This window comes from Chelonia mydas, chromosome 6, assembly GCF_015237465.2.
Source record: "Chelonia mydas isolate rCheMyd1 chromosome 6, rCheMyd1.pri.v2, whole genome shotgun sequence".
In the NCBI taxonomy this organism is placed as follows: Eukaryota; Metazoa; Chordata; order Testudines; family Cheloniidae; genus Chelonia; species Chelonia mydas.
Window position 1 is genome coordinate 123,330,448 of NC_051246.2, and position 15,255 is coordinate 123,345,702.

General features: G+C 43.6%; 1 protein-coding gene across 3 annotated transcripts in view; it reads right to left on the bottom strand.

Annotated features, from left to right (window-relative positions):
- Positions 1 to 15,255, bottom strand: part of PELI2 (pellino E3 ubiquitin protein ligase family member 2) — a 121,960-nt gene that overhangs the window by 76,218 nt on the left and 30,487 nt on the right. For 2 of the 3 annotated variants that reach the window (XM_037901208.2, XM_037901209.2), the window contains exon 2: positions 1,963 to 2,092. The exons of the other annotated variant lie outside the window; for it this stretch is intronic. In XM_037901208.2, coding sequence (XP_037757136.1) covers positions 1,963 to 2,092 — 130 coding nt within the window. The remainder of the gene's footprint in view (positions 1 to 1,962; positions 2,093 to 15,255) is intronic. 3 annotated transcript variants of the gene reach the window in all.

Consider the following 15,255-nt stretch of genomic DNA (forward strand, 5'->3'; position numbering starts at 1 on the left):
TGACGGAGAATCTTAGCTTTCATTTCTCTTTATTTCTATTACTCATAGTTGTGAAACATAGGTTGTGACCCAAGCACATACTAAAGGCTTAAAAACCAAGAAGGCAGGTAAAAGGCACTCCATTTTTTCTTCTTAAATCTCAATTCTGTTCATCTACTGACTAAACCAAATATGAATACTTAAGACTTTTTAAACATACTGAATATATTTTAGGTAACTGGACAGCTCATCTTCAATCTTTGTGTTCTTCCACATGCTAGAAGCCTTTTCTGCACTGATTGTTTTTCTTAAGGCAAGTCCACCTCAGCCCTGCAAGACTGACTGTTCACTATTCAGGATTACCTGTCCCCATTAAGTTCCCCCCACTTGTATTAATCATCTCTTCAGGTGTGTTTGTAGTACACATTAAGCACAATGGCAAGTTTTGTCCTGTTCTCCGGAATTTGGTCTACCAATGTTCTCTTCACATTTCCTCATCATACATGGATTCCTGTTCTACCCCTCCAATCTTTAAGTCAGGGGTAGCTTTTAAGTCCCCTTCGATGCCTCATTATTTTGATGTTAAGAATTTTATTAACTCCCTTAAACTGAATAACTGCATTTTCCTTACATCTAGCAAAAATAACTATATTTGCACCAGTCATCTTCACCTTTGCCACAAATTTTATTTTGTGTGGCCACAGAACCTTTGATTAGCAAGAGTTCTGACCATCCTTCATCTCTCTATTTAAGTCTGTTGTCTTTTCAAGATAGGCTTCTTGTTCACACCTTGGAATTCTATTTATAGCCACCAATACACCTACCCACTTTCTTTTCAGTCTGGAGACTTTGTATTTTGTGTATGCTCTTGTATATTTCTTCACTGCTTGACTTTATCATTTAGCCTCAATTTATTCAAGAAAGCTGGGAAAGCTTCCATATTTTCTTCCAAAGTGCTTAAACAGAAATTACACATTCAAAACCAATCACAGAATAGCCATGGATGACCTCTGAACAAAGGGTAATAAGCAGCTGAATGTCTACAATATTGAAATTTCCTGAATTAAACACGTCCAAGTTCAAAATTCATGGAGCACAGCTTTGTCTTTGATTCTAGTCTAGACAACAAGATTTGTCACTTAGAATAAAATTTATATAATCTGCCATTCATTACAAAGAACAAAAACTAGTCACAGTTCACTGTGGGATGTATTTGCCCATTTTTTAGGATTTCTCAACCATCATTTGAAATAATGCAAGAAAAGAGGCTCTTTAAAAAATAAATCTTACCCACATTATACAAGAAATTATATCTCCCTAACTCGTACAAAACTTTCCACCAAGGAGAGTCAATTTTGTTTGACCAGGAAGCTTATGCTACCCGTGCTTCCCTCCATAATCTATGATGGACTTGAAGAAAAAAATCCCATATCACTGGGTGCACATGCACTCATATGCAGAGCCATTACTACATCAAGAGAGATTAGAGGCCTAGAAAGAACAATAATTTCTGAATAATAAAATGGCAACTCTTTCTGAAGAGGTGTCAAACTGTTTTTTTACATCCTAGTGTTAATTATATTATTACAGGTTACTAAAATAAGGGAAATATTTGTGTGCATCACAGGTAATTACAGTCTCTCTTATTCTGTGCTTTATATAGCAAAAATGAAGATTTATCATGGATGATAAAGTACACCTTTTGTACGGAAACAACAGGGTCAGATATGAATTAATCTGTTGTGAAAACAATTACTCAGCTCAAAATTAGTGTTCACGTTTAAATTACAACTAAAAGTATCACTAGAAGCCACTGTAGGACTTTTAATCAGGCTAGTTCATTTCAAGTCTAAACACTAACAAAACCAAAATGATGGCAGCAAGGCAAAAAAAAAGAAAACAAGCATACCACCCAAAAAAGTAAGTTTTATCTTCAGCCAAGATTATCAGGAAGCAGAGACTCTCTCTCCAACTGCCACATACCTTGGATGCTTGGGGCGTTGATATCACATGAACAGTGCTGGGTTTGACTCCATTAGCCTTAGGTCGCTTATAGAGGGCAAACCTGCTTTTCCTACGTCCTCTGTCACCATTAGGGAGGGAGCCATTGTACCTAAGAACAGACAAGAAGTTCATGTTTATTCCGGACTCTTTGGCATGCAGCAGTGAAGGGAAGCAGAGTTGGAAGTGAAACTATCAGAACACGTGCCATAAAGAGTGCAAAGCAGGAGGCAGCACACCCTGGAGCAAGAAAGTTTACGAGATAGAACCAATAAGTACAGCTTTCATTTTCTAAACAGTGTGAACAAGTTGGTGAATCTGAACTTAACACTTTCACTTATCTTAAGAGATCCTGTTACATGCTATGAAAGGCTGACAATTGAGTGCAGCAACTTTGGGCTTATTTACACTGGCAATTTACAGCGCTGCAACTTTCTCGCTCAGGAGTATGAAAAAGCACTGGAAGCTACGCCTCTCGTGAAAGTGGGGTTTTTTTAGAGCGCTGCTTTACCGTTGCCAGTGTAGACTAGCCCTTTGAGAATGCTGGTTTTACAAGGTATGGAAACATTCTGCACTCAATATTGGAACACCAGTCTAGCCTTATGACTCCCAAAATTTCTGTACTTTGAATGCAATTATAACTTTTCTGCACATTTTAGAGTACTGGAAGGTTTTGCAACCTTTGTTTCTCCATTCCCTTCTCCAAAAACCACTGGGGGAAAGGGAAATGGTTTCTAGAAGTTCTTAAGTCCGTAGAGGCACATCCCATTGAAAGAATGGGATTTATGCTCCTAAATCACTTAGGATCTTCTTAAAAATCTACCAGAGGTCTAATGAGGTTTGATTTATTATTTTGGAAATTTAAAACCTCACCTCCTTGTCTGTGAAATGAGACACTTGAATGAAATCATTAATGAGCCTTCCTCATGAATATGATATGTATTAATATTCTCTACCTCCTTCCTCTCTCTCTACAGAGAGCAGCCCCAAAGTATTAGTTATTTAGAGGAAGGTGATCCAGTGTCAGCAAGAATACAGCTTTCTCCAAGGAACGGATTCTTTGGGGGTGCACAAGCCTCAAAATGCCTAGCTTTCCCAAATCCTTTGGTGAGGAAGATTCTTACTACAGTCCTTGTGCACAATGCAATATACTTGTGAGCTCTCTGAACAGACTAGGATCAGCTTTATAAATATGCCCCCCAGGTTTCTCTTTCCTCAGTGCAATTAACAGAGATGTCTCTCCATAAATCAGTTCCTGCCCATTAAATGAGAAGAGTGTCCTGTAGAAAAATATAGTATGATCAGGTAATTAAACTATACCATAATGCATATGTACAAGGTGGCCAAATAACCGGTTGTACAGGCAACCGTAATTCTGGCATTTCCAAACTTGAGTGCTCACTTTTGCAATCTGAATGTTTTTAGCATTTTTTATATATATATACATATACACACACACACAGTCATCTACACAAGACAGCAATACCTGTGAAATATGCTGGCGGGTTTTAGCTTGCCTCAAGACAATACTCTTTCTACTCAAGTTTTCAAACAGGAAATAGCTACATGTGTAGAAGTAACTCCTTAAGAGATCACACAAAGAATAATTAGCGTCATTTTACGTTCTCTTGTATTTTTAAATTAAAGTTTTGCTGTGTAAACACCTGAATATTTAGTACCAGATCTTAGTAGGGCTACTTGATAACTGAGAAAGATATGCAACACTGCAGTTTCCACGTAAGAACAGTCTCAGTATTTTAAGTATACTACAGGGTTATGCTGGAAAAGGTTATTTTGTCTGAACTTCCTATCTTGCACGACTTTTCTGCATTTAGTTAAATAACTCCTATCTCTGAATGACAGAGGTTTTAATGGAGATTTTTAGCTAGTATTTTCCATCCACGAAGCTGCAGAGACACTTCTTTTGCTCTTGTAATTCACTTGCATTCTCCTGATCACAGATGGCATGTTTTCATGAAGATCCAAATCATGTCTTTTTTTAATATACAAAAATTAAATTAGTGGCAAGATATAAGGTATATCTATACAGATCGTTCACTGTCATAAGACTGCAACATTTTATAACGATTCCCTTCCCAAAATGCAACAGCAGCTTACAAAGTATGTGTGGTAGAGTCTTATAAATATACGGAGGTATACAAGTAGAAGAAAATCTATTATTTAAGCTTTGACATTTATAGTGAAGCCAAAGGGCTAGAAAAATGTTTCCATTTAGCACCTAAAGGCAGAAAGTTGCACCAGGAATAGGGACAAATATTTATGTTATGCTTCAAATTTTAGTGCAGCTGCTTTTATTTTGCCTCCAGGACTGGCAATCTAGAATATCAAATACAGTTATTAAGTGTGCATGAATGTTATATCAATGCTTAATGTCATGGAATCTCCCTCGCTCCTCACCACAAGTAACAGTTTACATATAATGTGTATATCATATCTCTAGACACATTAACACTTAAATGTGAAAGATACAAACATACCATTAAACTCCATGAAAAGCCAACCTATAAAGTCTAAATCCTCTCAACTCCAGCAAAAGACTGCAGCAGATGTGATTTGCAGCAAACCTAGTCTTTGGAACTTAGAAGAAGCAAATTCCAGAGTTAAAGGACCTTTAATGAGAACACCCTGGCTCATGTGCACGCCTCAGGGGATGTTGCCTGGAGTATCCTAAATCAGTCGTTTTCAAACTTTTTTCCTGGGGACTCAGTTGAAGAAAATTGTTGAGGCCCACAACCCAATGGAGCTGGAGATGAGGGGTTTGGGGTGTGGGAGAGACTCAGGGCTGGGGCAGAGAGTTAGGGTGAGGGCTGGGGATGAAGGAGTTGGGGCGCAGGAGGGGGCTCTGGGTTTGGAGGGGGCTCTGGGCTCGGGCAGGGGATTGGGGCACAGATATAGCTCCAGCGGCTCCCAGTCAGCAGCGCAGCCGAGGTGCAGAGACAAGCTTCCCGCCTATCCTGGCACTGCGGACCGCGCTGTGCCCAAAGTGGCCAGCAGCAGGTCCAGCTCCTAGGCGGAGGCGACAAGTAGCTCCGCATGGCTCCCGCCCACAGGCACTGCACCCCCCAGCTCCAATTGGCCGGAGCACCATGCCCTCCCCCCCCTCCTAGAAGTCGGACCCGCTGCTGGCCACTTCCGGAGCACAGTGCGGTGTCAGAACAGGTAGGCACTAGCCTGCCTTAGCTGGACAGCACCGCTGACAGGACTTTTCACATGCCTTGCATGCCGCGACCCACTACCGGGTCGCAACCTAAACTTTGAAAAACTCTGTCCTAGATGTCCTAAAGTGTCAGGATAAAGCATGCAGAAAAGATGGCCTTGGGGTGCACCTACACTATTTTTCCCCTTAAAAGTTTCTTGGTGGTAATAATGGTGGGAAAGCTGATTTAGACCTGGCACTGGCTTTTTAAACAGCACCATATAACCCTATGGGGTAAGAACTCTGCTGGCAGCCTGTCAGCACTCACACCATTGTAAACACAAGTGGCAACGAGCTTCAGAAGGAGAAAATGTAGACAAAGCCACAGATGTACAGGACCAAATACAAGAAGGCTTTAGAGACCTTGAATTGTACCTAGAAACAAACTGAAAGCCTTTGGAGCTCCTTGCTCTAACTGTGTGCACTTGGGTGTATCACTTGTATCTCCTTTCCACCCTGTGAAATAGGAAATATACTGCTGTAGTTATCCCTCACAAGGGCATTGTGATAGTCAATACTTGTATAAGATTTTGAAATGCAGAGTGCCATGGCAGTGTTACATATCATTACTACTACAGTATTACATGACTAAGCAATTTAGGGCCTCAAAAGGCATTTTAGAAAGGTAGGCCAACAGGCAATTAGGTTTTCCATTGAGAAACAGCAGCAGTTTTGCTTTCCATCATTTGCATCAATCTAGTGACACAAATGTCAGTCACCATGTACAGAGACATTTCTTAGTACAAGCCTCTGTCACTCAAACTTAAATCAAAATGCCTCACCCAGTTTAATTTGGAAAGGACTATAGACAGATTATAGACCAAGTAGTTACAGTTTTCTCCCCACCTCAATGAATCATATGAAATCTCTACAGTGAGGAAGTACTTGACATAGCTTTCAAAGTAAAGTCAGAGGCAAAAGACAGACTTTAGTGTCAGTGGTGATCCTCTTCAACATGACAACTTATTCCATTTCAACTTCATATATTATTGTGCTATACAGTCTGGACACAATAATTAGCATTTAGAGTTAGAAACTTGCTTGAGATCTATTATGCAGCATGACGGTCAACTTCATTGCTTTGTACAGGTGTGGTTGAAAGAGGCCCTTCAAGTTCTGGTTGATTGGGAGGCCCTCTTACTAGAGCACCTCTATTTGCTTTTTTGGGAATGGATTAATAAAAGACTCCCACAAGAAGTACCTTATTTGGTGGTTATATTAATAAATACTGGAACTTCCAGTTTACATTTTAAAATACCGACAAGGAAATATTTTACTTCATTATACAAGACTGAGGATTTTTTCCCCCATTTCGGATTATATTCAGTGATATTTACCTTTGTAGATAGGGAAGCCAACGCTTACTGTTTCAGAAAATTTAACCTCAAGTTGTTTCAGCACTGCATTTTTTACCTATCCCTCCCTCTAAAATAGATTTTACTGCATCATACATTTATTGACCATGTCTTATTTCATTGATATTTTGAGGTAAGTAGCAGATAGAAGAATATTTTGTTTGTTTTTTTTAATTTGTTTTTGTACATTTAGTCTAATTTGAGAGCGTTGTCAAGTAGTGGAAGAAAGGGTCGCTCAGTACTTCTGTATTCTATTAGCAGGATGGCATCCAAATGAATGTATATTGTCAATAAGGATACCACCCTAACTCCCCAGGAAAGCCCACTTGAACTGACAGATTTGAATCCTGCCTAATCTTCAGCCATTTGTAGCCATGAAAACTACTAAAAATACCAGTTTCAGAAGTCGCCTGGGTCACCAGCAGAAGTCTTGCCACAGAACAATTTGGAAATAATCTTAAAAGAACAAACAAAAAAACTCAATAATCCTGCCCCTGTAGTGACAGACAGTCAATCTATTCTAGAAAGCTATTTGAATGCTCCTCCAACTAAGAGCTCTGCCTGGCGGAATACCATTCAGTGCTTTATGGCAAACTGTAGAGGGCTGCACAAAAGCCACTAGCATAGATAGTTTTTAGGGATGGGGGGAGGAGAGGTTGGTTTGTTTTTAAAAGGCTAGTTCTATTAACACCTCAAACAGCTGCCTTGCAAGCCTGAACAGAGCACACAGCTCCCTTTCATCCTAAAGAGCAAGTCTGTCCCATGATATTGCACGTGCTTTTTGCAATGTACAATGCTGGTCACTAATGAAAGAATCCATTTAAGAGATATTACAGCAGAGTACAGATTTAAATTTTTTATTAAAGCTTATGTTAAAAAAATTATGTAATGCATAGGTTGAGAAAAGAGTGTCTGTACATCTGGGTATAGTGCTTAGATTATCCACAAATACAAAGTTAGTTTTTAAAGTCATAAGACACATAGTGCATAATCAGAAATAACCCAATTTTAGGTGAATAGATTTAACAATACAGTTTAGATATTAGAATCCGTACTATAGAAAGAAGCAAAAGTACAGCTTAAATCTATTTTTAAAAGGAAATTTGACACCTTAAAATTGTGACATTCCCAGGATGTACAGAGTAGCCCCTGAACTTAAAGTAGAATCCCATAAGGATTTTTGAGACCCAGAATCTTTCACAGCAACTTGCAGGTTACTTGACACTAGAGAATGAAATCTTTGCTCCACTTTTCAAGTAGTTATTCTGATGATACAGGCAAGTGAAGCAAGCATTTTCTGATCATTCAGAAGTTCAAGCTGTACTTTGAACTGTCAAGAGCAACCAACTGTAATATGGGTAAAGAGGAAAGAGTCCAGTACATATATGCACTGTAGCACCCTTCTTCCTAGGAAAGAGACAGGCCTGTGTTACCTTGACTGAATTCTTTGGGGCAGGGTCAATCTTAGTTCTGTGTTTGTACTGCACTAGCACAATAGGGTCCTAGTCCATGACTAAGGCCTGGTCTACACTATGCGTTTAGGTTGAATTTAACAGCGTTATCTCGATTTAACCATGCACCTGTCCACATGATGAAGGCCTTTTTTTCCCCCCTGACTTAAAGGGCTCTTAAAATTGATTTCTTTACTCCACCCCCGACGAGAGGATTAGCGTTGAAATCGGCCTTGCCGGGTCGAATTTGGGGTACTGTGGACGCAATTCGACGATATTGGCCTCTGGGAGCTATCCCAGAGTGCTCAGTTGTGACCACTCCAGACAGCGCTCTCAACTCAGATGCACTGGCCAGGTATACAGGAAAAGGCCCGCGAACTTTTGAATCTCATTTCCTGTTTGGCCAGCATGGCAAGCTCACCTGCACAGGTCACCATGCAGAGCCCATCATCACAGGAGACCATGCAGTCCCAGAATCACCGAAGAGCTCCAGCATGGACTGAACGGGAGGTACAGGATCTGATCGCTCTATGGGGAGACGAATCTGTCCTGGCAGAACTCCATTCAGAAAGATGAAATGCCAAAATATTTGAAAAAAATCTCGAATGGCATGAAGGACAGAGGCTATAACAGGGACCTGCAGCAGTGCCGCGTGAAAATTAAGGAGCTCAGGCAAGCCTACCAAAAAAACAGAGAGGCAAACGGCCGCTCCAGTTCAGAGCCCCAGACATGCTGCTTCTATGATGAGCTGCATGCCATTCTAGGGGGTGCAGCCACCCCTACCCCAACCCTGTCTTTTGACTCCGTCCAAGGAGTGGGAGGCAACATGGAAATGGGTTTTGGGGGCAAGGAAGATGATGATCATAGAATATCAGGGTTGAAAGGGATCTCAGGAGGTCATCTAGTCCAACCCCCTGCTCAAAGCAGGACCAATCCCCAACTAAATCATCCCAGCCAGGGCTTTGTCAAGCCTGACCTTAAAAACCTCAAAGGAAGGAGAGTCCACCACCTCCCTAGGTAACACATTCCAGTGCTTCACCGCCCTCCTAGTGAAAAAGTTTTTCCTGATAGCCAACCTAAACCTCCCCCACTGCAGCTTGAGACCATTACTCCTTGTTCTGTCATCTGCTACCACTGAGAACAGTCTAGAGCCATCCTCTCTGGAACCCCCTTTCGGGTAGTTGAAAGCAGCTATCAAATCCCCCCTCATTCTTCTCTTCTGCAGACTAAACAATCCCAGTTCCTTCAGCCTCTCCTCATAAGTCATGTGTTCCAGTCCCCTAATCATTTTTGTTGCCCTCCGCTGGATGCTTTCCAATTTTTCCACATCCTCCTTGTAGTGTGGGCCCAAAACTGGACACAGTACTCCAAATGAGGCCTCACCAATGTCGAATAGAGCCGAACGATCACATCCCTCGATCTGCTGGCAATATCCCTACTTATGCACCCCAAAAATGTCATTGGCCTTCTTGGTAACAAGGGCAGACTGTTCACTCATATCCAGCTTCTAGTCCACTGTAACCCCTTGGTCCTTTTCTGCAAAACTGCTGCCTAGCCATTCGGTCCCTAGTCTGTAGTGGTGCATGGGATTCTTCCGTCCTAAGTGCAGGACTCTGCACTTTCCTTGTTGAACCTCATCAGATTTCTTTTGGCCCAGTCCTCTAATTTGTCTAGGGCCCTCTGTATCCTATCCCTACCCTCCAGCGTATCTACCTCTCCTCCCAGTTTAGCGTCATCTGCAAACTTGCTGACGCTGCAATCCACACCATCCTCCAGATCATTTATAAAGATATTGAACAAAACTGGCCTGAGGACTGACCCTTGGGGCACTCCACTTGATACCGGCTGCCAACTAGACATGGGAGCCATTGATCACTACCCATTGAGCCAGATAATCTAGCCAGCTTTCTATCCACCTTATAGTCCATTCCTCCAGCCCATACTACTTTAACTTACTGGCAAGAATACAGTGGGAGACCGTGTCAAAAGCTTTGCTAAAATCAAGGAACAACACGTCCACTGCTTTCCCCTCATCCACAGAGCCAGTTGATAAAGAGGAGGTTGTAGACAGCTCACAACAAGGAAGCAGAGAAACCGGTTTCCCCAACTGCCAGGATCTGTTTATCACCCTGGACCTGGACCCAGTACCCCCCGAACCCACCCAAAGCAGGCTCCCGGACCCTGAAGGCGGAGAAGGGACCTTTGGTGAGTGTACCTTTGTAAATATTACACATGGTTTAAAAGCAAGCGTGTTTAATGATTAATTTGCCCTGGCATTCACGGCCAGTACAGCTACTGGAAAAGTCTGTTAACATGTCTGGAGATGGAGCAGAAATCCTCCAGGTATGTCTCCATAAAGCTCTCCTGGATGTACTCCTAAAGCCTTTGCAAAAGGTTTCTGGGGAGGGCAGCATTATTCCTTCCTCCATGGTAGGACACTTTACCATGCCAGGACAGTAGCACATAGTCGGGAATCATTGCAGAAAAAGAGCATTGCAGCTTATGGTCCTGGTGTTTGCTGGCATTCAAACAACATCCATTCTTTATGTCTCTGTTACCCTCAGGAGAGTGATATTCATGGTCACCTGGTTCAAACAGGGTGGCTTTAGTAAGCGGACATTCAGAGGTGCCCGTTCCTGCTGGGCTGTTGGCCTGTGGCTGAACAGAAATCTTCCCCACTGTTAGCCACGCGGTGGGGGGAGGGGGTAAGCCATCATCCCAGAGAATTGGGTGTGGGGGCCTTAGTTGGGTTTCTGCTGCACATGAACCTGGAAACCGCAGCACCTTCTTTTAAATTGCCAACCCATTTTTAATGGCCAACCCAATGGCTACTTCATATGGGAAACGAGGGTGCTGCTGTTTGAAACCATTCCCATGTTATGAAGGTTAAAGAAGCCAAAAGACTGTGGCTTACCATGGATGCCTGCAAGCCGAATTCTGTTGCCCAGCCCTGCATGAGTGATCTCTCACACCAAACTGGCATACCCTCAATAAGAGGCAAAATGCGACCTTGTAATGAAAGCACATGTGCTATGTAATGTTAACAGCAAGGTTTACCGTGAAAGAGTGTACCCACTGTTCTATAAAATGTGTCTTTTTAATTACCACTCTCCCTTTTTTTTCCTTCACCAGCTGCATATGCTTCTCCTTCCCAGAGGCTAGCGAAGATTAGAAGGCGAAAAAAACCGCACTCACGATGAAATGTTCTCTGACCTCATGCTGTCCTCCCACACTGACAGAGCACAGCAAAATACATGGAGACAGACAATCTCAGAGTGCAGGAAAACACAATATGACCTCGAGGAGAGGTGGCGGGCTGAAGATGGTAGGTGGCGTCAGCTTGCTGAAAGAAGGCAGGAATCAATGCTCAGGCTGCTGGAGGATCAACTCATATGCTCCAGCGGATGGCTGAGCTGCAGGAAAGGCAGCAGGAGCACAGACTGCCGCTATAGCCCCTGTGTAACTAACCACCCTCCTCCCCAAGTTCCACAGCCTCCTCACCCAGACGCCCAAGAACGCGGTGAGGGGGAGGCCCTCCAGCCACCCAGCCACTCCACCCCAGAGGACTGCCCAGGCAACAGAAGGCTGGCATTCAATAAGTTTTAAAGTGCTCTGTGGCCTTGTCCTTCCCTCCTCCACCATCCCTCTTAGGCTACCTTGGTGGTTATCCCCATATTTGTGTGATGAACAAATAAAGAATGCATGAATGTAAAGCAACAATGACTTTATTGTCTCTGCAAGCGGAGATCGAAGGGGGGACGGGAGGGTGCTTAGCTTACAGGAAAGTAGAGTGAAGGGGGGGTGGGGGGGTTCCACCAAGGAGAAACAAAGAACTTTCACACCGTAGCCTGGCCATTCCTGAAACTGGTTTTCAAACCTTCTCTGATGCGCACCGTGCCCTCCTGTACTCTTCTAACCACCCTGGTGTCTGGCTGCATGTAATCAGCAGCCAGGCCATTTGCCTCAACCTCCCACCCCGCCATAAACGTCTCCCCCTTACTCTCACAGATATTGTGGAGTGCACAGCAAGCAGTAATAACAATGGGAATATTGGTTTTGCAGAGGTCTAAATGACTCAGTAAACTGCGCCAGCACGCTTTTAAACGCCCAAATGCACATTCTACCACCATTCTGCACTTGCTCAGCCTTTAGTTGAACAGCTCCTGACTACTGTCCAGGCTGCCTGTGTATGGCTTCATACGCAATGGCATTAAGGGGTAGCAGGGTCCCCAAGATAACCATAGGCATTTCAACATCCCCATTTTCTGGTCTGAAAAGTAAGTCCCTTGCTGCAGCTGTTGAAACAGACCAGAGTTCCTGAAGATGCGAGCGTCATGTACCTTTCCCGGCCATCCCACGTTGATGTTGGTGAAACGTCCCTTGTGATCCACCAGTGCTTGCAGCACCATTGAAAAGTATCCCTTGCAATTTATGTACTCGCTGCCTTGGTGCTCCAGTGCCAAGATAGGGATATGGGTTCAGTCTATGGCCCCACCACAGTTAGGGAATCCCATTGCAGCAAAGCCATCCACTATGACCTGCACACTTCCCAGAGTCACCACCCTTGACATCAGCAGCTCAGTGACTGCGCTGGCTACTTGCATCACAGCAGCCCCCCCAGTAGATTTGCCCACTCCAAATTGATTCCCGACTGACCGGTAGCTGTCTGGCATTGCAAGCTTCCACAGGGCTATCGCCACTCGCTTCTCAACTGTGAGGGCTGCTCTCATCTTGGTATTCTTGCGCTTCAGGGCACGGGAAAGCAAGTCACAAAGTTCCATGAAAGTGCCCTTACGCATGCGAAAATTTTGCAACCACCGAGAATCGTCCCAGACCTGCAACACTATGCAGTCCCACCAGTCTGTGCTTGTTTCCCAGGCCCAGAATCAGCATTCCACACCATGAACCTGCCCAACTGACACCATGATGTGCACATTGCAGGGGCCCATACTTTGTGAGAAGTCTATGTCCATGTCCTCATCACTCTTGTCACCATGCTGCAGTCCCCTCCTCCTCGCCTGGTTTAGCTTTTCTTGGAGGTTAGGGTTCTACATATCTTGCTGGATAATTCGCGTGGTGTTTATAGTGCTCATAATTGCCGTGGTGATCTGAGCGGGCTCCATGTTCCCAGCGCTGTGGATCTGCACTGAAAAAAGGCGCAAAACGATCCTCTGTCAGAGCAACGGCAGACAGAGGGGCGACTGACAACATGGCTTACAGGGTTGGCTTACAGGAAATTAAAATCAACGAAGGGGGTGGCTTTGCACCAAGGAGAAACAGAATGGCCCCCTCAAGAATAGAACTCAAAACCCTGGGTTTAGCAGGCCATTGATTTCACGGAGGGAGGTAGGGAGGGGGGAGAAAATGAATAAAAAACAAATCTGGTCTATTTCTTGTTTTGATCCACTTCATCTATCTTTATACATCTTGCTGGCAGCAGATGGTGCAGTACGACTGCTAGCCATCGTCATCTCCTGGGTGCTCAGTAGAAGACAGTGCAGTATGACTGCTGGCCATCGTCGTCTCCTGGCTGCTCATTAGAAGCCGGTGCAGTACGACTGCCAGCAGGACTGAATCGCCATGAGGGTGTTCTTGTTCCCTTGTTCTTAAAAGGGAAATGACCTGGCTGAGTCACTCCCATGTTTGCCCAGGCACCCCTGACCAACCTCACCGAGGTCGGCTAAAAGAGCACCCTGGAGTACAGCGACGATGGCTACCAGTCATACTGCACTGTCTGCTACCAAAAGGCAATGAGCAGCTGCTGTGTAGCAATGCAGGACCGCATCTGCCAGCACCCAGGAGACATACGGTGACTGTGAGCCGAGCAGCTCCATGCTTGCCGTGGTATGGCATCTGCACGAGTAACCCAGGAAAAAAGGCGCGAAACGATTGTCTGCCATTGCTTTCATGGAGGAAGGGAGGGCCTGATGATATGTACCCAGAACCACCCGCAACAATGTTTTTGCCCCATCAGGCATTGGGATTTCTACCCAGAATTCAAATGGGTGGCGGAGACTACAGGATAGCTACCCACAGTGCAATGCTCCGGAAGTCGACAGTTGCCTCGGTACTGTGGACGCACTCCACCGACTAAATGCACTTTTAGGGGACACAATCTGTATAAATCACAATCAACTGTATAAAAACGCTTTCTACAAAACCGACTTCTATAAATTCGATCTAATTTCGTAGTGTAGACACACCCTAAGACTCTGAGGTCCTACAGGATAATACTTAGTGAACACAAAAGGTAATTAATTCACTGACATCTCCCTTCTACCCAATAAATCACTACCAACCAAAAACGAAACAAATCTAAAAACCCTGCCTTAAAAAAAAAAAAAAAAAAAAAGAGGCCAGAAACCCATGAATCCACTGTGGACTTTGCTACTGCCAAGGAGGGAAAGATGCTCTAGATATAGTACTATGGTGACGAGCAGCTGTAAAAAATGAAGATTAGACACAGGCAGACTCTGCCGTTCATTTCATGGCGGATAATCAGCAGAAAGTGAGTTTCCAGAGCAAAGCTGTGGCCAAAAGGACTAATGCAATCCTTGGATGCATAAACAGGGGAATCTCAAGTAGGAGCGGAGAGGTTATTTTACTTCTATCTAGCACTGGTGCAACCACTGCAGGCATACTGTGTCACTTCTAGTGTTCACAATTCAAGAAGGATGTTGATAAATTGGACGAGGTTCAGAGAAGAGCCATGAGAATGATAAAAGTATTAGAAAACGTAGCTTACAGGGATAGATAAGGAGCTCAAGCTATTTAGTTTAACAAAAAGAAGATTAAGGGGTGACTTGATTGAAGTCTATGCATACCTACCTGGGGAATAAATACTTGATAATGAATTCTTCAGTCTAGCACAGAAAGGTACAACATGATCCAACGGTGAGACAAATTCAGACTGGAAATAGACATAGCCACTGGAACAAATTACCAATTCTCCATCACTGGCAATTTTTAAATCAAGATTGGATTTTATTTATTTATTAAAGATGATATGTTCTAGATAAAAAGGAATTTTGGGGAAGTTACCTGGTCTATGCCATATAGGAGGTCAGACTAGATGATCACAATGGTACCTTCTGGCCTTGGAATCTATGAAACCTCCGGGTTTATCTAAATCCTTGATTGGCCTAAGAAGTCATGGGAGGCACTGCTGACTACACAACTCCCTATGTAAAATTTTTCAGTCACCTTTGCTGCTATTCTTCTAGTAGCTTCACTGCAGTTTCAATAACAGTTA